A 27,650-nucleotide genomic window follows, 5' to 3' on the forward strand; every position below is an offset into this window, starting at 1 on the left:
CCCGTTTGGTCTGAGCTATTTATTCATTAGATGAAGCTCTGTCTCATGCATCTTTATAAACAATAAACCAACCTTTCTAGCATTTAATAAAAGGCACGATTAAGCTAATTTTTAAAGGTCTCTATTGCTACTTAACATGACTCCAACAGAGCGCACAAACACTCTTACTCTGTGATTAACTACAACACTTACTGCTTATAGGGTGACCAGATGTTCCTGCTTATCTGGGACTGCACAGCATATTTACCTTGCGTCCCACATTTTAATTTGGCTCTGTAGGATGCAGACCTTTTCTAAAGTCTGGCTTTTTACGTTTTTACGTTTTTATAGCTTGATTATCGTCGAGAGCAGGTTAACTTGTCTTTTACTCCCAATGCAATAGTCTGCAGAGAGCTACCAAAATCAAAATGAAGCAACAACATAAAAAATATTTGGTGAAAAGGAGCGGTGTGCTTACTGGAGGCTGATTACTTGTAGCTTTTACATGAACATCTGCAGTTTACAGTTTAGCTTCAATCCTGTGTTTATGTATTGTTATTAAAATGATTGATTATTGGTTGCTGTGGGTAGTTTGGGCTTTAGCTGTTGGGCAGCTGGCCTCATGTCTGACTCTGGATTACTTTGGTGTACAGATGAGTTCATGGTCGACTCAGTGACTGCAGTGTCCTGGGTCCTGTGTCTGCAAAACAAGCCCGACTCATCACTCCTGCACCGCAGCGCTACAGCCTGACCTGAGTCCTTTATGATGAAGCTTTGCTCTCTCCAAACACGACTCTGTGCATTATGGCCAAATGTCTCCACTTTGGTTTTGTCTGTCCAAAGGACATTATTCCACAGGTCACTGTTGTTGTTGAAATGCGACTTTGAAACCTACGCTGTGCTGCCATGTTCTTTGTAGAGAGAAGAGGCTTTTTTTTTCCTGGAAACTCTTTGTTGTGCTGTCATGAACTTTAACATTTAACATGCTAACGGAGGCCTGTAGCGTTTCAGATGTAGCTCTTGGGGTTCTTTGCAACTTCTCTGAGCATTGCCATTAATAAAGAGCATTTAATTAGCAGCACCTGACTGCTACTTACACTCTTAAATCCTATGAAAGCATTAAAGGTGTGCTTACTATTTGACAGAGTGCTGTGAAGGCCTTTTTTTCTCCAGACTGTAAAAGACAGATTGTCAGTCTCTTTCTTCTTCTTTTTTAAATATTGAAGTACTTAGTTTCTTCAAATATACAAAGACAAATGGAAAAAAAGTTATCTGTGCATCCTTACATTAATGTAGAGACTTTAAAACGGGGTAATATGCTCTCACCTTCTTTTCCTAGCAAGTATATAAAGCCAGCTTGATATAAAAAGTGCATTAGTTTGTCTGTCTGTTAGACAAATAACCTAAAAATACTGCTGTTCACAGCACACACAGGAATGTAAATGTCCATTTCTGGAAGAAAAACGAACTGCAGGGTGAAATAAAGTAACGTTTCTTACCTCTTTTAGTGCCACCACCCCCACCAGTTTGCCAGTACTGGTCACATAAGCATGACTTAAGCCAAGCAGTGAGAATAAGGTGTGGGTCTGTGGAGACAGGGGGAAAAGGTCACTTGTGAAATTACACAAACTTTTTGCTTTCTGCTCCAAACACAAAGTCACGCAGACAGAATGTCTCGAGGCTCCAGGTGAACCACCGGAAGAGAAAGTCCTTGAGCGTGTTTGTAAGCACAAACTATTGTGTTCACGACCCAGCCAAGGTCACACTTTGGGATGAGCTCTTTGTATGCATCGGCACACCTCCATCACAAGGCCCCCTTTTGCGCATGAATAAGCAGAATATTACAAATATTACCATGACAATGAAACCAACGGGAATGGTACAAGGTGTTTACACGCTTCACTATGCTGCAAACATCTGAAAATCATAATAAGGACGTGAGCAGGTCACAGAGATTGTACAAGGCAGGAAATGATTAGAAATACATAGATTTACAAGAGATTTTATGTAAATCCCCGACTGGGGCAGCTCGGACACGCTCGGGCTGCATTCAGCTGCACGGGGACATTTTAACTGCAACGAGACAAATGAAAACGTCACTGTTCAAAACAAAAATACAGCAACAGCTGCAGGAAATTACTGAATGAAAAGCCATCAAAGCAAATAAGATAAACAGGAATATCCAGAGTTCATATTAAACTTATATTAAACTGCTGTAACTCATTATGGAGTGCATATTGATTAGGCAGTGTAAGAGCTTTTAGAGCTGTGGTTTCAGGCTTGGCTGGCTGATATTTTCTCATTTGACTAAATTCTTGCCAAACCTAAAACAGACCGGCAATTTCCAGATTGGCACAGCGACAAAATTAAAAATGACTGACTTAATAGCATTACACAGCATGTTTACAGCTTGGTACACAACAGGCTTTTGGTCTCTATGAATAGATTTCTCCCTCTGCAACAGCTCCATGGTGGATCGCTTTATTTTTAAAAAAATCATTTTCACTTCACTGCCTGGAGCTTCCTAAACAACAGGTATCGAAACTTCGCTTCACAGACTCACAGTTATAATGGGAATAGAAGAAGTCAGAACAGGAGACAAAGCAAAGTCACACTTGCTGTGTGTGCTGTGCGCAAACACGATAATACTGAGCATAAACTAACAGTGCTGGGTAAAAAGTCCCGAGACATCTCTCCAATCATTCAAGCAAAAACAAAAAAAGATTCCAACTCAAGGGATGAAGCAGTGTTGTGACCACACATAAGAGGCAACTTAGATCTTTAATATAAAACATTATTTCTTTAGTTGAATCTATGAAAAAACTATCTGCAGCACAAAATCAGTACATCTGAGTCATGTCCTTATGAAAGAGGGAAAAAAAATCTAACAAAGACCTGATGTGGGGTCGGAGGGATGCATCTGACCGCTCAGTTGATCCTGTTCAGTGAAGGCACATCACTGTTCTCAGAGAAAGGTTACTGTCAAGAAGCCATTCTTAAGGAAGTGAAACCGGGAGGGAAGGCTGAGGTTTGCCAGATTACAGAAGAACTGCACTGAAAATCACTGGAAACAGGTCTCATATTCTGCAGTTCCATTTATGTGTGTGTGTTTCACAAAAGTTTGTATTTTCTTGACAAAAAAATGAGGAATAGCTCAAGACTCTTGCACACTACCTCACTAACTCCATCTATCTTATTCCACTTATCTGGAGCCGGGTCGCGGGGTCAGCAGCCCAAGCAGAGAAGCCCAGACCTCCCTCTCCCCAGCCACCTCCTCCAGCTTGTCTGGGGGAACACCAAGGCCTTCCGAGGCCAGCCGAGAGATATAATCTCTCCAGCGTGTCCTGGGTCTGCCCCGGGGCCTCCTCCCGGTGGGACATGCCTGGAACACCTCAACCAGGAGGCGTCCTTTTCAGATGCCTGAACCTCCTCAACTGGCTCCTTTCGATGTGGAGGAGCAGCGGCTCTACTCACTCTGAGGCCCTCCTGCTGAACTTCTCACCCTATCTCTAAAGGGAGAGGCCAGCCACCCTTCAGAGGAAGCCCATTTCTGCTTCTTGTATCTCGCTCTTCCGGTCACTACCCACAGCGCGTGACCATAGGTGAGAGTAGGGACGTAGATCGAACGGTACCTTACTAACTCCGTATTATATAAATAAGAATTAATTTATACATATTAATAATACCAAGATCCTGCCAATGATTGGCTGCCACCAACAAACAGAAGGTTTGAATAGCATGTGGGCGGGGCTTTTATGACTGAGATAACCACATTAGGGATACCCCCTCACTGCGACATTACACAAGAGACAAGAGTAGAACAAAAAATGATTTAGAGCAGGCTGACAAGATGAGGCAGCCTGCTCTAAATCATTTTTAGATTTAGAGCACGAAACACGTTTCAGTGTTTGCACCAGGAACCACACTTTCCAGCTCCCACATATAAATGTTGGGTTTATATAACAGCACCTCAGGAAACAAGATTCTGTTCTCGGTCAAAAATGAAAAACTGTCGTGTCCATCTCTATTTATTCAGACGACATTGTGTGAATAAAAAACCGTCCTCACTAAGTGTTTTTCATGTGCCATTACTCCCCTGTCAAGGTTATCCACATCTTCAGCTGAATGAGATGTAACAGAAGTAAACAACTTAGCAGCTGAGAGTGAGAACACCAACAAAAGACTGCCACTGCCCGTGGGGCTGAATTACATTTATATGGATATTTGCTTGCATAATGCATGTGATAAAATACATGAACTCTTCTTCAAGGCAACTGTACATTTTGGAATAAATGCAGACTGTGTGACAATGATTAATAAAATGAAAATAAAGCAACTTTGTCTCTGTTTCTAAGAAAAAAATTATTTTTCTTGTTAGTTTTCTGTAATTTCTACAGTTAAATACCACAAAACTCACAGTAAACAACAATAAATCAGCTACTTTATGACTGTAGATTATATTTACTGTTAACAGGTTACAGTTAGTACTGCAGTAATTTGCCATATGATGTCTAACAGCAAGATTTCTGGGGGACCCTGACATGCTGGGTAACAGCTTTTCCCCAGTATTTCAATGAAATGGTTGTTTTAGGAAACAAGCTTTGGAGACAGTACCTCCTATAAAGAAAAATGTGCATTCATTGAGACAAAATGCAGTAAATGGTGTATGAAATGATGTTTCTGAATGTGTAAGAAGGATCTCAGTGTTTTATAGAGGTGCCATAGGACTGGAAAACAGAGGAGGTTGACAACATGGTCATTTGATTTCATATTTCTTATAATACTGGGAACATCAAAGACACTGAAAAAGAAAACTGCTGCTGAGAGTGCAGCAGACGAGTCCTTGATAATAGAAAAACATCATAATCACAATTATGTTGGTCAATGTTGTTATTTTAATTTAATAAAGAGATGTCAGTATGTATGGAAAGTGTTTGGAAGTTGATATTACAGTGAAGTGTTTTTAAAACCACCTTGAAGTAAAAAAGGGTTTTATTGAATTACTGTTGTAATACCACGTGTTGCTTCAGCATTGCTTTCATGTGGTCATTCTTTGGCGTTTATGACCACTGATGGTGATTTCAAGCAATGTTTTTAAAAACAAGGCTTTTGTTGTTGCATTCGATGACTCTGCCCATTTTGTTGAACACCACTTCAAACTCCTTCCCTTATTCATCTCTGATCAGTCATCGCTGGACATGCAAGCTCTGTCTCTGGCTGCAAAGAGTTTGGAGTGTCCAAGCACAGAGTTTGACAATCAAGTCAGTAACACAGTTGCTGTTTTGAAATGTCATGGGTTGTGCGCTATCATGTAAACGTCCAGGTGAGAACAAAAAGTGCAAACTGCCTGAACTATTACCCACTGAGCATTCACTCAGGGTGCAATGAAAAGAGAATCGACTGAGTCTTTGCTCATGTTTGGCTCCTGCTACTTTGTTCTCTTCCTTAAAGTGAAATTCCAGGATGGATCGCAGACGCACATTGAGGTAAGAAAAGGATTTATACTGAACAATCACAGAATACCAGGAGCACGAGAAGTGATGCTCCGGTAGACATAGAGATGACTTAAACAGTAGAATGACTTTTTAGCAGTTTAAAACGCGTCTTTCTCCAAACGTTAATAACATTTTTAATGTACAACATCCACCACCTTGTCGAAAACAAGGTGGTCTCAAAAAGACTATCAAACTGCGATTCACACAGACATGTTGTCCACCAACCTTGTGTAACGATGTTCTCTCCACCAGCTGAAAAGGGGAAGGGTCCACTCGTATCTCATCGATTTCCATCGGCTTGTCCATCTCTTCCTCTTCCCACGCTTTAATCTGCAGCCACAAATAAAACCAAGGTCACAGAGGTGAATCTGCTGTGGTTAGTTCACATTCCCTCTGCTGACGGGAAAAATGCACCTATTCAAACATACGAGTTCAACTAGAGGGGAAACAGTCGGATGTGTTTTCGCTATGAGTCATGCACATGTGTTTAAATATATCTGGCAACAATAAGAACTGTTGCATAAATCATGAGCTCTATCTCTAGGTAAAAGTCTAGGTGTGTGTTTCACAGTCTGTGTGTGGATGCAGGATGGAGCAATTAATTAGCTACCACCGCGGAGAAGTCTGAGCAGTAAAAAACCTTGAAAGCCTGCGTTGCGTCCTTGCATGTCACCGGTAACCCCTCTGAGATTTAGGATGTCTGACACCTTTTAGCCTCTCTATGGATTTTACCTACGAACCTCAGCCTGCCGTGACAGCAGCAGCAGTCTTGTAGAATATACAGGCCTGTGTTATGGGGCAGTTTGGGAAAGTGCCAGGAAGAGTAAAAGCGGAGCGGCAGACAGAACAGGACTGGAGGGTACGATGCTGTTTTGATGTCTCATTTAAAATTCAGCCTGTGCTCACACTACAGTTTAAAAGTGCCCCAATTCAGTGTCTTCCCCTCAAACGTGACACAGATCTGTAACACCGCTGACCTACATTTGAGATGGATTCGAAAGCTAATAGAGATTTGCCTGCATCAGTCATATGGTAATAAGTCTAAAGCAACTTGATATATGCTGGCAGAGACAGTAAGTCAGAACTAATGAACTCAGGCCCACATTTTACATTTTAATCTCGTGTCAGTTCCCGTCAAAGTGACGCTCTTCATTTTTGATTTTCACTTCTCTCCTTGCACATTTTCAACCAGTTTTTCTTGCTCTTTGGTGACATTTCCACACATGAAGGTACATTCGGTTTTTCACTTCCACTGAATTTTGACTGTGGGAGGTTTCTGCACAGTGTTTTTAATACATGAATGAATAAAATATGAGACAAAACAATTTAAAGTCATATGTTTGCTTTATGCTTTCACGAACAAGCAATAACTACATGTTCGGCATGCAACATCTGAAAAGTTCAGCTTTCCCTTCAAAAGGTTATTTGATGCTTTTCTTGGACACACATGGTTGTAAAGTGAGTATCTCTGGATTTTAAACTGCTGCTCAGGTAAAATAAGTCATTTGCTCTATAGTTCGTATTTATGTAGAGCTTCTGCCAGCGTATTACCGTCTTGGAGACCAATGCAGCTAAAATGACCCTCAGCAACCGGGAATTGGTATTTTTAAGATTTAGACATAAGCTGCAGTCTTAGCTGATGTTCCTCATAGACTTAATTTTATTTATGAAGCTTAATATTTTTATGGCTACTTGTTCTTTTATGTGTAGTCGCACTGCTGTTATTTGGCATTTGGATGAGGTCTACTGGGGCTTATAAAGATAGATTTTATTTACTTCTGGGAGACCACTGGGGTCTGTTGTTAAAAATATGTAATGATCTTTGTAATCCAATTACAGCTGTATGATCCATGTAGCTGTCCTGATTGAATGACCCCACAGTGGTACTGTGTTAAAGACGTAAAACAGTATAATCTATACAGAATAGGATGGATTCCCATATCACCGTCATCAATAAAGCAAGATGGTGAAATAATCAGACTGTGGAGCCTCCTGTTAAATTTAAATGGACTTTTCTTTGGAGGAAGTCTCCAGTGGGTTATAGAGCTCTTAATATACATCACAAAACATAAACATTAAGGTAATTAACCTGTAAATATAAAAAGGAATCAAACATGTTCGGTTGTACTCTTTGATCTCCATAATTCCCGTTATTCTGATGAGTTTATATATACTTTATGTTTAATGAATTCAGAAATGTTTTGGTGCACAGACAGAAAGAAAGGCTGTTTTATCATCTTTAAAGCTGCTTTTAGACAGGTTGGATTCTTTATCTGTGTTACTATCTGGCTCTGTTTTGCTGTTACTGGAGTCTTGTAAGCCTACTGGGCTTTATAAAATCAAATCAATGTGCAAAACATAATATACTTGTTTGTCCCTGCAGGCTCCCTGCCAGCAAACACTGAAGCTTAATGAGCATTTAAGGTGCTCGAGTGGCAGGAGGAGGAAAGTGGAGCAGTTTGTGTGTGTTTTGGAGACTTTGAGACTTTTTTGTGGACCTGAATGCTATGGAGAGACAACAATCAAAAGTTTTCCTCTGAAATAGTTTTGCGTTTTACATTTTTTAATACCAAAAAGTGATTTTTATTTTTTTATTTTTTATTCATGGAGGAGTTAGACCCCATTGTGTTAACCTGTACCGAAGACAGAAACACAGATAAAGTAACAGTAAAACAACAACAACAACCTAAAAAAAACCCCTGATTTTAAGATTAATCTTATTGGCCAATTGCTACTGTACTGTAGTACAAATAAGACTTTTTAAACACTTTTTAATATTTGAGCTTTTAATGACCCCAGGAAGCCTGCGTGGTTCTTGCATCACTTGCAAATACAAAAACCTGCTGTCAAAGATTATTGCTCCCACTTTGTGGGATAATGTCTTGTGACTCAGCACTTGCTCTATGAGTAAGCATTCAAATAGCATGCTTAAAATTATTCAGCAGACTATTCTGTAAAATTATGCAAATCCTTCATTACTGTACCTCTTCTGGTGTCATTGTGTCTGACAGCGGAGGAGGACAAGGCTCCTGGAGACGAAAAAACAGGGAAAAGAAGAGAAATGATTTGGAGTGATTTTATAAAAACACCCTGTCCTCTGAAACAGGTCGTGGTGATACTTCTAACTCTAGAAGCTCATCTGAATCTTACATTAGGGGAGGAAACTACCAGCAACTGAAAGAAAATCTGTTTCATACCATGAATATTAGGCAAACACACATTTCAAACTACTCATAACTCTTAAAATGAATGTATTGAACTCTATACAGTCTCACATTAGATTTCTGTCTGTCTCTTTGTTTTCAGGCTTCTGTCATCCAGTTTCCTGTGTTCGTGTTTCACTCCCACAGCACATCAGCAGCTTTGTGAGTTAAATGAATGCAGCAGGTGAAATTCAGGCCAACACCTGCTGCGACCTGTTTTGTGAAACTGAATTTATTACTAGCTGCGATCGCAGAGCTAATATTGCTTTCACCTTGTGGAAACAATATGATTCTGTGGGTGTGTTATTGTGGCAAAATGTGATCCTGGAGACACACTCTGCAACAGGAACAATCAAAACATCCAGTTTTGGGTGCTTCAACGTGCGTTTGCATGTCTGTGGATGGATTTTGTACTGAAGGAGGACTCTAAATGCGCTCCGTTGCCTTGTGTGATTTCAGAGGGAGCAGAAAGGTACTGGCAGGACAAGTGGAGAGCAGCTCTGGCAGTGGCTGACACAATAATTTGGATGTGGTAGCAGTGGGGTGAAACCATGGGGAAAAAAAACCTTTTGATTAGCCTCAAAGTTATTCTGGTAAACATCAGATGTCTCGGGGGGGGGGGGGGGGGGGGGGGGGAGTGGTGCTCTACTCAAACTGCATACAGTGTTACTGGGACCTCAACTGAAGATATAGTCAAGTGGTAGAAGGAACACTTTGAGGATCCTTAATCCCACTGACACATCTTGTGTAGAGGAAACGGGGTCTGGGGGATAGGGGAACAACTCGCCTATCACTGGGGGCGAGGTCCCCAGGGCCCCTGGGGTAGATAAGAGTTTCCCTGCGTTCCTGAAGGCTTTGGATGTTGTAGAGCTATCTTGGTTGACACGCCTACGCAAAATTGCATGGAGGTCACCCTGGAGTGGTTTGCAGCTCAGTGTAAAGCAATAGGAAAGACAAATCTGAGGCCATGGTCCTTAGCTGGAAGAGGGTGGAGTGCCCACTCCAGGTCAGGAACGAGTTACTACTTCGGGGTCTTGTTCACGAGTGTGGGGAGAGTGGAGCGTGAGATTGACAAGAGCATAAAAGTGGAGCTCTCGATTTAGCATTCAGTCTACCGTCCTGCCCTCACCATCGTCACGAGCTCTGGGAAGTCATTTGGTGTCCGTTTTTAATTCTCACTTCACTACAACTGTATGACAGATGAATTTTGTTTAAATGTCACTGACTTATTAGCAGCAGGACTGCTTTGACTGAAGGGCTGGAGCTGCATCAGCTGCTGGGTTTGACCTGCACTAAACAACAACTCCCCACCTTGTTTGTGGAGTTGGTGCTTTATCACCAATTTTGAAGACAAGTTTTTTTTTTAACCCTAACAGCCAGAACGAAGAGATGGACTAAGATGGAGTAAGTTGAACTATGATTTTGCCCACTTTTCGCTAAGCTAACCTCATATTTTGTCTGTCTACATCAAAGCAAAGTTGCACCAAAAACCTCCAGCTGTGGTTTGTCAGCGATATCAGAAGAATCACAGCTTTGGTTGTCTTATGGTGCATAGACACAAAACACCAAGTGATGTTTTTGTGCTATGTAATTACATATAAAATCTATGCAATTCTTTGCATTACAATAAATAAGCACGTCTCCCAATCAGAAATGCGAGGCCTGCTCACTGATACAAATTCAAGGCGGCTGGAGCTAAACTTCTCTTCTACATACAGGAGACAGCACGGAGAAAAGTGAGGAAAATCATACACAAGTGCCTTCCGAGCTTAATGGTGTTCACTGGTTACCTAGCAACCCTCTCCAACCATGAAACAAAGATGGCAACAGCCCTGAAGCTAAAGCTGAGGCTTCAGAATGCTAATCGCCGCACTGTGGCTAGATCCGTCTTTTAGATACAGTCTATAGTTTATCACTGAAAGTATAACTATTGTTTTATTCAAGGATTAGCAGCATGCTAATATTATTACACCTGCCAGATGTTGTCCTAAAGGTCATTGTTTGGTTACCTGCACTCGGCAGTTGGTCAAATAAACAATACCTGGGTCACAGAGAGAATCCAGCCTCAGCTTGGCTTGATTGCTGGTAGCAGCATCCCACTGTGTGCCTATTTGATATTCATGGTTGTAGAAGTGTGGCTGATGTAAAAACAATCCCCACCGAGGAACAGGATTGAATCCAAAAACATAATAGAGAGTCAGACTGGTAATTCACCAGCCACAGCAGTGGGCACAACACAAATCAAATTCTAATCTTGCCAGTTCACAAGCATATGCTTATTTCCAGTGTGGTTTTCATTCTTGCATGTACTGCCTTCCTTGCGAGCCAAGATCACCACCAAGCTGAATATAATGACTCTGCCACCAGCATCTGCATTTCCATGAGAGCGAGCGAGAGAAAGATGCTCGACTTCAGTGAGTTTTCCTGTGGATGAGACGTGAATTCATGTGCTTCTGTCAATCAGATAAGCATGCATCTGCCTGAATAGAAAGCAGACTGGATCTTCCATTCGCCTGGAAGATGTGGTTTCAGGAATTTTTCTTTTAGAGAAAGCGTTGAATGGTTCGCGACACATGGGAAAATTACACTCCTGACACAGCTTAATAATTAGCTGGCTGGAGGAAAGAGCGCAGAGGCTTACAAAGGCATTAAATACACAGACATGTAGAAACATACAAAGATGCTGGGATTTAATTCATTTTGGCTTTATTTATGTGACAAGCAGGCAATACCCTACATCAGGCAAAAAAGAAGTCAGCAGAAGTCTGTAAAAGACCTCTGGCAGAACCAGGATCAGGGATGGGACGCCATATAATACAAGAGATTTCAGGGTTCGGGGAAAGACAGCAGAGAAAGGAGATTCTCCCCTCATGTCTACATATATAGTTCAGTGAAAAATAAAGACACCCTAACTGCTTCCATAGGAATTAAGAGGGTAAGTAACAGTGAGGTGCAGCTAATCTGATGAACTAGATTTATTAAACATCAGCACTGTTGGGTGTAATGTGCTCAAAAGTAACATGTTACTGTAATCAGTAATGCAGTTACATAATGCATTATTGTACTAAACAATGATCACATCAACTTCAGTAGGTAACAAAGGCAGTGATGAGCAGCCATGCTTGCAGCATTGTAGCCTCCATTGTTTTTACTGTGCATGTTTGTACAGTAGAATCACTGCGGCAGTAGCTTTAAGTCCCTTTGGATGGTTTTCAACTTTGCATTTGAAAAATCTATTTTAAAAAAGGGATTTTTGTCAGTGTGTGGAACTGTAGCCTCAGGTTTATATCGTTAACTGGTAACTTTGTGAAAATGCGATTCATGTCATGTTACGGAATGTAGTGGGTCACTTTTTCTGGTGTCTAATTAAGTAACATACTGCATTACTTTAAAAAAAAATTAATGAGTAATATATAATATATTACTATTGTTGAGTTGTGACTCCAACACAAATCATCATCTAATATAAATAAGTTTTGACTGTTTGCACGTCTAGGGGCATTCAGGTGTGCTTTAACACAAAGCCGCAATCCTCCCAGGAGCCGACATCTGAGCAAACACCCCAGACTCTACAGGCCTCAGTTAGCATGTTGAATGTTACAGTGCATGACAGCACAAAAGCCTGAACAAGCATGGCCTGTTTGGAAAGGTTGCCAGGAAATTGGGTCATGCAACAGGACAATGAGCCGACACTGACCGGCAAATCTACAAAAAAGGAAAGAATTGAGGTGCTGCAACAGCCCAGTCAAAGTCCAGACCACAACCTAACTGACATGCAGTGGAGAGAGCTGTGCATGGCCTCATTGAACTGGCACCATGTTCTAAAGAATAATGGGCAAAAACTCCTCCACAGCAATGTGAGAGGCTGATAAAGTCATGCAGAAAAAGTTATTACTGGTAAAGCTGGTTTTACAAACTGCTGAAGTGTGCAATAAGAAGTGCAGACACACCTGAACGTGTCTGCCTGCTCTCAGAGGTTCACATGACTGTTCTTGCCTTTGCAGTAAAAAGAAAAATAGCCACTCACATTTCTCTTAAGTGGTTTCCATGTGACAACAGAGATGATACTGCATTGAATTAAGGTGTCATGCCTTGTCTAATAGCCCTGCGTGAAAGAGGGGTTTAATTACTGCATATTTAAACAGAATTTAATCTTTTCTCCTTTGTTTGATTGTATCTATCATGTCTTTTAAGCAGAAAGGACAAAACATGAGACCGAGAGCAATGCACGAATTAATTATTGTAGAAAACCATCCCACCCTACAAAGATGTGACATACAGAGTGGAGATGTGAAGCATATTTAATGCAGATGATGCATGAGAGCACACGCACTAGACATGCAATGAGACGTGCAGACACACCTGAGACTGGCCCTCTGTCTGCCTGCTCTTAGAGGTGAAGATATTCCTGAGTGTTTTCCTCACAGACTGCAGAGAACCTTTTTCTGAGGGAGGAGTGGAGAAGGAGACTCAGTGGGTAAAAGGTCAATAAATTATACAAATGCAGCTTTGGAGAAAATAACTCAAGAGTAAATGGAGACTTTTAGAGACTGCAGGGAAAAAAAACCTCGTTGTTGCCTGGAAACCATTTCACTGGGACATTGTCTGTCTCTTGTTATGTTTGATGGGCTACTGAGCAGTTTGCTGTGCCACAATAGGCACAGACACCATCTGGATACTTGGAGTGAACAAGCTGCCAAACCTTCGCTCACTGCTGTTTGGGTTGCAAAGTTATTAATTCCAAACATTTGACATCTGTTGAGGGCAGCAATGAACATGTTGAAGTCAATTTGGTAACCTAACAAAAAGAGTAGACAGGTTTAACTTTAACCTTTAAAAAGCTAGAAGAACATATTTATTGCTGCAGGGCATGATTGAGTTTAGTGGGGAGTCTTCTGGTTTGTCACCATCGGGAGTCTCACCAACATGTGATGGAGAAAATAAATATGTTACAGGTAAAGCTAGGCTTGCCTTGAGTTATTTAATGATCAAACACAGCTATCTTTCTGTAAACAAGCCTTTCTCGTGAACTTAACAAATTTGCATTCAGGGTTTTGCAAGCTGCAAAAAACACATTTTAAGTTGCGTTTTAATGCATAAAGTATATTTTTATGTATCAAATTACTGGAAACAACAGGAATAATGCACAGACTTCTGTTCACTAAGCAAACAGATTCTTTGCAAAGATTATACTGTTGTGCTGAAGTGCAGTCAACTCCTAAAGGACAACTTCAAGCCTGTGCATTTCTTCTCACGTGAGTCATCTGCAAAATGCTTTAGAATATATATGCATTGCATTTTCCCTATCTTGAATTCATCTTCTTTACCGCTTCTCTTCTCTCAGCCAACTAAAATTAAGTGGACTTTTTATGCTTTTTTTGTAATTGTTTGCCATATATACATACACACAGTTAAAATTATGGATGCTTATATTAAACATGGTCAGTTCAAACAATGAGGTCATTATTTGTAAGTAATCCATTTGACCTGAAAGCTTCAGACTGTGTTAAACACTGTTTTTCCTACTTTTGACTCGATCATGTCAGTGAGAGACTGTGTGGCAGACTGGAGGAGAGATCAAAGCCACCCTGTTTGATGGCATCCTTAACGACGTCCATTACTCTACATGTGTCCTCTCGGGGTACTCCAGCTTCCTCCCACAGTCCAAAGACATAAGTGGGGCTAGGTGGTTATTAGATTGTAAATTAACCGTAGGTGTGAATAATTGTCTGTCTCTCTGTGACAGCTGTATCCCACTTCTCACCCTGGACAGGTGGGACAGGAAAAAACCCGCTGTGACACTAAACTGGATAACCAGAAGAAAAAATATGGATCTGTTTTATGTCCAACAGGGATATCTCTAATATATCCCACCTGTCTGCTGCATGAAGTGGGGGAACTGAGGGGATGCAAACATCCCAGCAGAAAATTATTATTTTAAACTGTAAAACATACAAAACACCTTTATTATAGTTTAAAAATAAAAAAGGGAAGCTGAGCATAACAGCTCCAGTTTAAAGACAGATAAAAGGCTCAAAAAGCACCATTAAAAGCTGAAATCTGTTTAACAAATGATGTAAACTCTTTTTTTAAACCAACAAATCTAAAAGCAACACGTATTTTGGCTTCATGTATTAACAGTTGTGTTAAACGACTCACTCTGTCAGCAGTTCCACGACTAAAACCTGCACCGCCTTTTCAATTTCAATTTGAAGTAAATATTATTTATAACAATTTCTCCAGTCATCTATTATTATTATTATAGATGTTTTTCATTTCATTTCACATTTAGCTCGACGGTGTTTGTTGCTGTGCGTTCACCTCTTTGTTTTCTGAAGACTCCTGAATAAATCCTCCCAAGTGGGATAATTAAACTTTTATTCGAATGTGCCTGTGAGATGCAGAAATGGAGCTACCATTTTGAACTGTGTGTTAAACTGAAGTTCTTACTTCGGATTTCCCAAAATTGCAGCTTTTGTACTGTCTATGATCAGTGCAAAGACCAGCTTCAGTCCTAATTCAGCCTCCCAAATAAATATGACATGAACAATTCAAAGTGTGACCATCTTTGTGAGTGTTATAAGAGTAAGAAGCTCAGTCCCTGCGTGATGTCTTTAACTTGTTTAAACTGCTTTATTGCTAAAAACGGCTCAGAGGGCCGTTCCTCCTGACCCCTGTGTGTTTGGATTAGCATTAATGCTGCCACTGCTGTTTACACGTTGTGTAACATCACATTGTTCCTTATGATTTGATTAATTCTGATGGGTCCCCCTTTTCATACTTCACGAGCACCAATAAGACGTGTTTGTGTCCTCTAGGCAGTAATCTGCTCAGCAGATATGAGAACCTGGTGAGCCTCATACACCATCTGGGATGTGACTAAATGCTTAGTCATATCAGAGGAGATTTTTTTTTTCAAGGAGAAGAAGGGGAGACATAGCGAAGAATAAATCCCATTACATCATCCTAGTGAGCAAAACTTGTCTGAAAGAATCAATATTACTGTGACAGGAGCCATAAGGCTTTCATTCCCCAGCCTCGCCTCCATGCCGCACAACTCCACGGGTGTAACCGAGCTAAGGAAGAGAGATCAGGAATTGTAATTGTCTTCTGCAATCTGATTTCTGTCTAGATAAAATTGACCTTTAACCCTATGCTGAACTTGAACAGAAACTTGGGCAACAGCGAAAGAATCACCCTCCGAATACACGATGTGTTAAAATGTTTGGACGTGTGCTGCTTTGCTTTACCCAGACCACCATTACAAATAAGAATAACATTATTACAATAATAACAGACAAAAAAGGTGAAGAAAATGTTCATCCTTTTTTAATATTCGGCGTACGGTAATATATTCCTCCTCTGAAGCAGCTGTAAGGGTGAGAAATTTATACACAGTCATGTTTAGAGATAATGTATGACTACTACACCTCTGCCAATATTAAATATTTATGTTTTCTCATAAATATGTAATCCTCTCAACTCACCAGGAGCAGGAGCAGTGTGGTTTGAGGAAGGCTCCTGGGGCTTCTGAGGAGGCAGGGGACCGTTCCTCTCCTCCTGGACTGGACTACCCTGCAGACGACGGCCACGTGTTATTAAGGAAATTAGCATTAATAAAGAACCTGCAGACCAAGTGGTAAAGGTTAAACTAGGATTTAATGCAAGGGACAAGCAGCAATATTTTAAAGGTACTTTTTGTAAGTGCAAAATCTAATTAATAATAACTTCATTCCTCACCACCAGGGGGCAGCGTTTTACCTCTGGATGCTCTGAAATATTTTCGGATGTTGGTCTTTTAACTCCTTATATTCTTTTAGACCTAAACAAATGAGCTCAAAAGGTCGTGCATCTTCCCAAAAGCCATTGAACATAATCGAGTTTTTAATCACTTGCCTGATTAAAATAAAAGTTACATTTACTCTCTGCACCATCTTATGGAACTAAATTCACATTCAGTTGATATTCCTTCAGCACAGTGCACAGATGTTTGGGACATTAAGTCAAAGTCGTTGCTTTTTCACATTCTGCTGATAGCTTCAGTTAAATTTGGAAGGAAAACTGTAACACAGAGGAATTTGCATTGCATATATTTACGCTGAATACAATTGGCATAAATCTATGACTGGGGTCAATCTTTCACTTAAACGTTAAACAAATTAAAACTGAGGAAAGCAGCTACAGAGAGAAAACCCATACACAATAAAGGAATAATCCCTATGAATATATTAAATGAAACGCCCACCTTCTCTCCCTCCTCCTCTTCCTCCTCCTCCTCCTCCTCCTCTTCCTCATCTACGAAGGCGAAGGACTCCCAGCTGTGCTTCTGAGACTGGTTCTGCTCCTGTAGGCAGCGACCCTGAACTCACATCCAGACAAACACATTAAAACAGAGCGGTGCTGTACCTGCGCCAGACTAAATCTAATCTAACTGCTTAACGTCGATGTTGTTTTAGCACCTGCTCTTTATTTTAAGTCCTGTTACCTCACCCGTTTGAATGGGTTAGCAAATCCAAGACACGGAGTTCTCCTTGTGGGCTTTTAAGGTGAATCATTACTGTACAGAAGGTCTTCCACTCACTACAAAATCAATATCTTTTACACAGTCAAGGTTCAGTCTCCATGTTTTTTCCTTTCCAGCATCTGACTGAGTATATTTAATTTCTGTTTTAAGATATTTATCAACATCAGAAATAATTTTAGGACTACATACTAATGTCACACTAGTAAGCATTATTAAGGTATCTTATGTTTATAATTATGATTGTTAATAGCAGTGATGTGGTAGCACTGCAGTGATAGCTTTACATAGTGTGACAGTAACAGAGGATAAACATGTCTGCATGAATGAAACACTTAATAATGCTGAATAGTGTAATAATAATACATTAATAATAGTGTGATAATATCAAACATCATTATAAAGTTCTTCAGTGGGAATCACTTGGCTTAGATTGGTAGACCACAGATTGGTACTATTGGTGATTTCATGGGAAAAATCTTCTCCAAAAATGTTCATTTTTATATCAAGAAAAACGAGCAGAGAGATTTTTAACACCATCACATAAAAAAACACAGCGATTACTAGAATGTTTCATAATTTCCATAATGTTTTCCAGTTTTAGATTTCACTCTGCTCAGTACCAGCTGACTTTTCAGTGCCCCAAATCAATAACAATTGTAAACACTTGTTATTTTAATGTCTGGCTTCAGGCTCTGCCTCTGCATGAATACACAGAGCTTCAGCTGAACTCGAGAGGCGCTCGAGCAGCTAATTCACTGACAATGTCATGCTGTAAACTCAACATTATGTAATTTCGGTAAAACGTTAATGGAATTATTGCATTAACAACCATGTTTGTACACTAGTTATAAATTATACATCTGCTTTAGGGAGCAAAGTGCTTCAAAAAAAACCCAGTAAATCCACAGGATGTTAGCTCCTGTGTTTATACATGAAATCGTGCTTGTACACAGCAGCGCTCCACAAGGTATTTATAACAATCATTTACATGTTCTGCATCATTTAAATGCATCATTGTTATTCAGCTTGAAGTAAAACTGAGAAAACTTTACTTGTGTTTCTCTTTAAAACTATGGAAAGTAGCAAAAACCCACCCTGTGGGCAGTTTTACCAGATCTGCACGGCTTGTTTGAAATTCTTCATTCTGGATTTAGGTGTAAGGTGAACAATTTATGTCCCAGATACAAATTTTGGTGGTTGTTAAGTTGGTGGTTGCCCTGTGACTGTCCTCACCTGCATCAGGAGCCTTCTTTCTGGTGACAACCACCAATCACAGAGAGCCAGAAGCTCCACCCTGTCAATGCTGCCCAATAAGATCATAGAATCTGGAAGCAGAGAAACAAATGTTAATTTTATTAATATCACGATGCCTTATGATTCCTATAAAATCCATTAAAAATGCAAAGTACTCTTATTTAAATACCTATATTTGATACTGTTGTATTTAATGTGATAGCAGCAACTCTTTGTGTTCTTTCAATTACCAAACAAATTTCTGTGAGACACTTTGTTGGCTCATCCACTCATCCAATCCAGTTCTATTTTATCTACATCAGGGGTCGGCAACCCGTGGCCCAACATTAAACTGCGGCTCCGCGTGGCTTGGGAAAATAAATTATAACTATTTAACAGAAGTGTGTTTTACTTGTGTTAGTTCTTTTTTTCAACTTGCAGTTCGAGACTGGAAAATTATTGATTTATCTTGAAATATTAAAATAAAATTATATTTTATTATTTTTTGTTGCTCAAAATAAGCGTCACACTCACGGAAGCTGGTACACCCTCCAAAACGTCGTGCATTTATTGAGACTTTCAACCCCAGGTAGGCCAAGTATGGAGAAATGTAAGAAAAGAAAAATATCTGAAGAAAACAGAACATTTGTTGATGCCGGGGCAGATTCATTTGCATTTACTTCTGACAAGAGTGAGAAGCCTACCAGCATGCCTGATTTGTGGATTGTTGATCCACATACGTATGTGAGCAGCTGTTCTCCACCATGAACTATGTTAAAAACAAACACAGCTCACGCCTCACCAACGACAGTCCTGCGTAAAGCTGAAAGTGACTCGTACAGCCCCGATTTGCAGACGCTGTGCGCAGAGGTTCAGGAGCAGAAGTCCCATTGTAAACATACTACGGCAGACCCGACGATGTTTGCATGAACACGCGTTTCAGCATCTCTTTATTGACCACTTTTCACACACAGTTGCTGCACACATGCAGCTGGCTTTAGCTTTCCAGCTCACAGCCTGACACGTACCAACAACAACAACACAACAGCAGAGAGAGCACGAGGCATGATTTCGGATGCCGCTCAGGTGCATCCGCCTCCTTGCAGCGGCACCGCAGACCACGCTCCGCTACACACATTAACCAGGTAAAATAAATATTTATGCAAATATTTATTTTTCATTGTTTAGTAGCATTTTTTCCAGTTTATTTTTTAAATTCAGGTCAAGGTTCGGCTACAGTCTCCGAAAGCCCAAAGGCGACATAAGGATGACAGCTCACAACATTTTTTATTTGGTAAATGGATAATTTAAGTTTAGCTTTATATTCATTTAAAAGAGACCTTCAACTCGGCATGTTTCTTTTTTTTGTTATAATTTTTTAAGAGTTTAAAATGTTTGTGTCCATTACATAAATAAAATTTAATTTTCTCTGTAGCACTTTGTGGATTTCATACGCAACACACTATAGTTGTTTATAGAAAGCATAAAGGTAAAAACAAACAAACAATATATACAGTGTTATCTTCATTTTAGATGTCAAAAAGTATTTCCAGCTCCCAGTGTTTTCCTTTCTGTGGAAACTGGGTCCAAATGGCTCTTTGGGTGTTAAAGGTTGCCGAACCCTGATCTCTATAATCCCCAGTCGAAATAGCAAGGAAGGCGCTTCATCGGTCTGTTTACCTTTTGAGTCGACCAGGGGGATCGATTTGAGTGAAGTGGAGTCCAGCAGGAGTTTGACTTCTCGGTATGTGGACTGAGACGACATAAACTTCACCGTCCTCACCATGATGTCCTCTACAAAGATGTTGTATTGGCTGTGAAACAGATACACAAAGATGGAACTGCTACACAATTTTAGAAAGCACTGTACAAGAAAATTACCCTTCATCGTTACCAAGAGGCACAAATTACATGTTTCAGCTGCATGGCATCTCTGCATGCTGAGGGTCCTTTATAATTGTACGGTTTCCTCATCTGAAGGGGTAAACTGGAAACCTCTTTTTGTCACTTTCTTTTATTTTCTTGCAAACATTTATTAATTATGCAGAAATGTAATTCTTAATGTTTTTTTATCCACCAACAATTACACCATTTATTTCCCTGCCAGCTGGAGTTATGGAGGGCATCATATTAAATTTGTTGACATCGTTCCCACAACTGGCTTGTAAAAAGAAAACAGACCTCATGTGTCCGAAGCCAAGCTCCGGCAGGTACGGGAGCTTCTTGACTTGGATGATGGAGTCGTAGAGGGAGGGCTGCAGGCCCTGGGCCACCATGTTGGCCAGGATTACTGCCACCATCATGGGCAGGATGTGGGAGATCTGACCTGTCAGCTCGAAGCAGATAACCGCCGTGGACACTGTGTGAGTCACAGCCCCAGTCAACGCTGCTGCTCCTGCCAGAGAAACGGGATGGGATGATGAGGGTGGGGGAAGGGAGACGTGCCAAAGGAAAGACAGTACAAGATACAGTAGGAAGAGATGGATCACAGAGTAACAGGAAGGAGGAAGGGTAAAAGTATACTGATGGAAAGTAGAAGACAAGGAAGACTGGAAAAGCAGAGCAGAATAGGATGGGAGCAGATAGGAACAGACTCAAAATAAAATAAAATTAAGAGAAAAAAGAAAATCAAGAATGAGGGTGATAATGTTTAAAAAAAAGAGCAAAGAGAATGAGGGAGAAAAGGAAAATCAGTGGAAGGAACAGGAAACCATGCTGCACAAGAGTAGATTAATGAGAAGCAATGTAAGGAGATACTGGGAGGCTACCGAGAGAAGGATAAAAGAGAAGAAGAGGTTAAAAAAGGTAGAAAAGGAGGAGAGAAATTAAGGACGGGCTTTTGTAGGCCAATGGGAGCGAGGATTGAAGAAAAGGCCACATTTCTGGGTCAGCTGTTGAGGTGAGGACAGCAGAGCAAACCCAGGGTGACATTTAACTGTCAGAGCACAGCGACCACATGCTCTGATGGAAAGGAGGAAGAGGAGTTGGGATGGATGGAGGGAGAAGATGACAAGAATGGGGGTGGGGTAGCGGATTAGGTGGGGAGGACAAGTTGACAATGAGTGACGACTGGAGGACGAGAGAGGCTGACAGAAGGAGAAGCTGAAGGAGAAAGAAGACGAGGGAAGTGACAGTACAGAAAGAGGAAGAGGGTGGAACACGCCCGACAAGCTGAGGGCACAGGAAGCTGACAGTTAAGGGGGAAAAAGATGAGGACAGTTTGACAGTAAGACTTATATGTGAAGCTAAAAAATAGGCTAGTTGCTAAGGTGGATCATAGCTGTGATTAAAGAGTAAACATGTGGAGAAAAGCTATGAGGAGAAACAAGAAACTAACCGATGACTGCGTACCCTCCAGGGATGATGCGGTAAAGGATGCCATCAAACACGATCCCATGAGGAAACAGAGTGGCCATGATCTCCCCTACCAGCCTGCCAAATGCAGCTCCTATAGGACGAAAGTGGGGCTAAAAGTAAATATAGTTTAAAAATAAAATACATTAATTATCATCACGTCACTGACGAAGTGTGTGAATCATTAAAGTTTAGATAAAGGTTTCTGAACTGTACTGTTTACAGAGTCAGTATTTATAGTGACAACCAAAGAGGATGAAGACTTAAACCAACGCAAAGCTTCAAAACACTCACCTAGGATGAAGACCGGCATGAAAGCTCCGGATGGGATGGGCATGGTGGTGGCCACAGCAGACATCCAGAACTGCAGGAGAGACAACATGAAACCCTTTTTAGCCAAAAACTCAGAGCTGACGATTGCAACCAATAGAAACCAGATGAGACTTAACTTTCTTACAGTTCAGCCTCTTATCGGTGTCTCCACCTCCACCTGTGGAGAAATACTGGCTTGTGAACCACGTTTAAGTCATGTTAGGGCACTCTGCTTTCACACTGGAAACTCACATATCTGCCTACAACACTATACTGGATTCATGAAATGAGTGTGTGCCTGACATTTGGACAATAAAGCCTCCAAGGACATAATAACTTAGTGATATGAATCCGAACTGTGGTATTGGGCTGAAGTTTGATTTGGAGCAGAAAACAACACTGGGAATGAATAGCTATTTAATTTTTAGCACATATGATGCATGTGTGCGTCTATTTTTAACTTTCTTTGGTTCATTAGTTTTGTTTTCCTTTGTAGGAATAATTGCGTGTGAAATACTGCACATTATGTGCATGTGCTAAAATCATTCTTTTCTAAAAGCTGGTTACAGAAGACATTCGGTGACATTCTTTTGAGAACATGTGGCCTGAATTCTGGGCAGGTTGTATTAACACAACTTAATAATGTGCTTTAACCCAAATGACACCAATGCAAAGTGCCAAAAACTAAAATTCCTCCACCCAGCCACTCGATGCTCAGGATCGCGTTGATCTAGAATCTACACTTTCATGTTAAAATACCTAAAATTACAAACTTTACAGAGAAATAAATATGTTTACAGCCACAGTTGTGACCTGTGGCAGTTGTGGCTCAGGAGTTAGAATAGATCGTTTACCTATTTGAAGGTCAGGGATTTGATCCCCGGCTCCTCTAGTCTGCATGTCATACCCATGAAGTATGTTTGGACGCTTAACCCCAAGTTTCTCCCAATGCATCCATCAGGGTACGAATGTGTGACATTGTGATTAGCCTCACCTGTACTCATTAAAGTCAATGAACTGTAGTTTTGGATCATGTTTGTGCTGTTGGTATAATACACTCAACAAAAATATAAACGCAACACCTTTGTTACTGCTCCCATTCCCCATGGGATGGACGTAGAGACCTAAAATTCATTCCAGATACACAATATAACCATCCCTCCCAAACAGTGGTCACAAATCAGTCCAAATGTGTGGTAGTGGGCACATCTGCTATATTGAGATAATCCATCCCACCTCACAGGTGTGCCACATCAGGATGCTGATCTGACATCATGAGTAGTGCACAGGTGTACCTCAGACTGCCCACAACAAAAGGCCACCCTGGAATGTGCAGTTTTGTCTCACAGCAAAATGCCACAGATGCCACAAGCAATGAGGGAGCGTGCAATTGGCATGCTGACAGCAGGAATGTCAACCAGATCTGTCGCCCGTGCATTGAATGTTCACTTCTCAACCATAAGCCGTCTCCACAGGCGTTTCAGAGAATATGGCAGCACATCCAACCGGCCTCACAACCGCAGACCTCGTGTAACCACACCAGCCCAGGACCTCCACATCCAGCAGGTTCACCTCCAAGATCGTCTGAGACCAGCCACCCAGACAGCTGCTGGAACAATTGGTTTGCACAACCAAACAATTTCTGCACGAACTGTCAGAAACCGTCTCAGGGACGCTCAACTGCATGCCCGTCGTCCTCATCGGGGTCTTGACCTGACTCCAGCTCGTCGCCGTAACAGACTTGTGTGGGCAAATGCTCACATTCGATGGCGTCTGGCACGTTGGAGAGGTGTGCGCTTCACGGATGAATCATGGTTCACATTGTTCAGGGCAGATGGCAGCTGAGAATGTCCCAGTTCTTGCATGGCCAGCATACTCACCGGACATGTCACCCATTGAGCATGTTCGGGATGTGCTTGACCGGCGTATACGACAGCGTGTACCAGTTCCCACGAATATCCAACAACCTCGCACAGCCATTGAAGTGGAGTGGACCAACATTCCACAGGCCACAATTGACAATCTGATGGACTCCATGCGACGATGTGTTGCACTGCATGAGGCAAATGGTGGTCACACCAGATACTGACCGGTTCTGGGTCCCCAGACCCCCAATAGCGCAAAAAACTGCACATTCCAGGGTGGCCTTTTGTTGTGGGCAGTCTGAGGTACACCTGTGCACTACTCATGATGTCAGATCAGCATCCTGATGTGGCACACCTGTGAGGTGGGATGGATTATCTCAATATGGCAGATGTGCCCACTACCACACATTTGGACTGATTTGTGACCACTGTTTGGGAGGGATGGTTATATTGTGTATCTGGAATGAATTTTAGGTCTCTACGTCCATCCCATGGGGAATGGGAGCAGTAACAAAGGTGTTGCGTTTATATTTTTGTTGAGTGTAATATGGCTTATTGTGCATTTAAATTTACCATTTAAGAAGTATGTAGCTCAGTTTCAGTGAAGGCAGTTTCCGTATTTTATCTGTTAGCGCTAATTAGCAGGTAGGCTATGTGTTTTTCTGATGCATGTGTACAGTATATAAATGCAGCTTGCTAACCAAGTTTGATTACGTTAGCTATTAGCATGAGAAGCACTATTCAGAGTTTGAAAAGCTGAACAAGACAATCAGACAAAACACACAATTTAATTCTAAACCTTCAAGTTCAAAAGAAAACACATGAGGTCTTTTTTTTGTTTTTGTTTTCATTTTCAATACATCTCCTTTGTCAGTGCAGCACATCCATCTAATACTAATTAGACTGCTACCAACATGTTGGGTGCATAGCAACAGGAGAACATCTTTGCACCTTTTTAGCTCTTGTTGTCTCAAATATCCAATTTGGCATTCGCTTGCTGTGTTACAGAAGTGGCCAATCTTGAAAGCGTGTATACATGTATGCTGTGAGGAAGGGGACCCAATCACCTTTGGGTGTCCTTGAGCAAGGCACTTAATCAACAGCTGCTCCAGTGAAGCTGCAGTAGATAGTGACGTAGCTGCACTGGGTGGCTGCCAACTCGACGTGTGCGTGAAAAGATCACGGTCCTCTGCAGGGTGAACTAAAGCTAAACTCACCCTTCAAATGTCATTTGCACAGTTCGCGTCCAAATAATTTCTGTATTCATCAGAAAGTAACTCCAAAATAGCTTTCCTAATAATATGCTTTCTACTCGGGTGCTGAGAGCTCATCAGTGATAATGAATACCTTCAGACAAGGCCTGGATTTTTGGTGTGCGGGGGTGAAAGTCTGTCTGTTCCAGGCACCAGATGCTAAGCTTTGTCTTTTTCATTCAAATGGATTGGTGGGAAACACTACATTACCATTTTAACCATCCAGATTACCAATTCTACACATAATTTGTCATCATCGTTTGATAACTTAATTACTGTGGAACAAGATAAAAACTCATTAGCACGTCTTTCACAGGGTGGCTGCTATCCTGATGACAGAGGAGACTGCGCTCGGTCTTCTGCTCTCTTTTAATCCTGACAGTCAAACACAATCAATCAGAAACTCACACAAAGAGAGTCTCACACATACAAACACAGTGTCACCCAGCACTCGCTCCTTCATCAGTGTCACAAATCCCGAGATAAATGGGAGTTGAAACACTCTGTTTGCTTCAGTGTTTCAGAGAGGCCAATACAGAGTGGAGTGGAGAAAAGGGAAAGAAGTACAGAGCAATGTAAAGAGATTTAAGTAAAAAACTTCAGAGACAGGTGCTACCATAGACTGTATATAAAAGATGTCCATTTTTCAGATAACATGTGAAGCGTTTTACGCCTGCATTCTTTCTAAAAGCCAGCAGGGGGTGACCTCTGTTGTTGCAAGAAGTTAAAATTGTTGTAATTAAGATTCTCAGTTGAGTCAGCAAGGAGGATAAAGCAGGATATGTGAGTCAATGCATGTGCAGTGATATCGAGTGATATCACATTTCTATGCATAGTTTTTAATCGCGTGGTTTTACGTAGCCTACCACTTTCTGGCTGAGTTTCTGTGATTCGAAATCCTTTCACTTTGTCATAATACCACTAACAGATGATTGTGGAATATTTAGAAATGAGGAAATTTCATGACTGGACTTGCACAGCTGGCATCCTGTCACGGTACCATTCTATAATTCAGTGAGCTCTTGAAAGCAACCCATGTTTGTAGATGCAGTCTGGATGCCTAGGTGCTTAATTTTATACACCCGTGTCCGTGGAAGTGACTGGAACACCGGAATTCAGTGATTTGGATGAGTTTCCGGTAGGTGTTGGACTCTGCCAGGGCTGCCCTTTGTCACAGTTCATAACTGTTTTGGACAGAATTTCTAGATGTAGGCAAGTGGCAGAAGGCTTCCACTTGTTTGGTCTCAGAATCTCATCTCTGTTTTTCACAAATGATGTGGTTCTGTTGGCTTCATCAGGTGACAGCCTCCAGCTCACACTGGACTGGTTTGCAGCCCAGTTTGAGACAATCAGCACCGCCAAATCTGAGGCCATGGTTTTCAGCCGAAAAAGGGTGGTTCACGAGTGTGGGGAGAAGGGAGCAGGCGATCGACAGATGGATTGGTGCTGCGGCTGCCCGATGCAGACGCTGTACCGGTCCATTATGGAGAAGAGAGAGCTGAGTGTAGAAGCGAAGCTCTCGATTCACCAGCTGATCTGCATCCCTACCCTTACCTATGGTCACGAGCTGTGGGTAGTGACTGAAAGAACGAGACTGTGGATACAAGTGCCGGAAATGGGGTTTCTTTGAAGGGTGGCTGGGCTCTCCCTTAGAGATAGGGTGAGGAGTTCGGCCATCTGAGATGGGCTCAGAGTAGAGCCACTGCTCCTCCAAATCCAAAGGAGCCAGTTGAGGTGGTTCGGGGATCTGACTAGGATGCCTCCGGGCACCCCCTAGATGAGGTGTCCCACAGGGAGGAGGCCCTGGGGCAGACCCTGGACATGCTGGAGAGATTGTATCTCTAGGCTGGGAATGCACTGGTGTTTCCCTGGGAGGAAGTTGCCGGGAAGAGGGAGGTCTGGGCTTCTCTGCTTAGGATGCTGCCACCGTGACCCACCCATTGGCCTAGGTTATTGTTATGATGGTTATGTTTAATTGTCGAACACTCTCTTGGAAAACGAGAGAATTTCTTGCTCTTTTCTGGATATTCATTACAACCTGGAGTGTTTCTCTAACCAGAACTTGGAGAACCTGCTTCATTTAGCAAAAGCAGCTGAACTCTGAGCTGCTGGAGAACAACTATGCAGGATGAGGGACTCACTGAAGATACAGCTGATTACGCTCATTTATTTATTGTCACAAGTAACTTTTGCAACGCTCACATGTGCATTTAAATTTAACATTCACGGAGCTTTTTATATAGACAACGACGGAAAGTCAAATCAGGTAAAGGACAAAAGAGGAAGGCAGATTTTGAGTGTGTAGTGGAGAAAAGCTGACAGCAGCCGGAAAAAAACCTCTGTGTGTGTGTGTGTTGGGAGTTTCACCAGGCAGCTGCTCTCAGTTTTGGCTGAATTAAGTTTGCACTGCAGGGGGCCGCTCTGCTCCAATG

General features: G+C 41.5%; 1 protein-coding gene across 1 annotated transcript in view; it reads right to left on the bottom strand.

Annotated features, from left to right (window-relative positions):
- LOC146643154 (chloride channel protein 1-like) overlaps nt 1-27,650 on the bottom strand; it is a 53,504-nt gene that overhangs the window by 4,857 nt on the left and 20,997 nt on the right. Inside the window, exons 13-23 of the mRNA XM_085396045.1 lie at nt 22,083-22,152; nt 21,772-21,882; nt 20,616-20,829; nt 20,115-20,248; nt 18,435-18,526; nt 16,923-17,036; nt 16,165-16,252; nt 13,040-13,122; nt 8,459-8,503; nt 5,700-5,804; nt 1,479-1,565 (exon numbers count right to left, since the gene is read on the bottom strand). Of these exons, the coding sequence (XP_085252171.1) occupies nt 1,479-1,565; nt 5,700-5,804; nt 8,459-8,503; nt 13,040-13,122; nt 16,165-16,252; nt 16,923-17,036; nt 18,435-18,526; nt 20,115-20,248; nt 20,616-20,829; nt 21,772-21,882; nt 22,083-22,152 (1,143 nt within the window). The remainder of the gene's footprint in view (nt 1-1,478; nt 1,566-5,699; nt 5,805-8,458; nt 8,504-13,039; nt 13,123-16,164; nt 16,253-16,922; nt 17,037-18,434; nt 18,527-20,114; nt 20,249-20,615; nt 20,830-21,771; nt 21,883-22,082; nt 22,153-27,650) is intronic.

Source organism: Rhamphochromis longiceps, linkage group LG22 (genome assembly GCF_057381845.1).
Source record: "Rhamphochromis longiceps isolate RC_006_pf linkage group LG22, R_longiceps_female_GT1.1, whole genome shotgun sequence".
NCBI classification, from domain to species: domain Eukaryota; kingdom Metazoa; phylum Chordata; class Actinopteri; order Cichliformes; family Cichlidae; genus Rhamphochromis; species Rhamphochromis longiceps.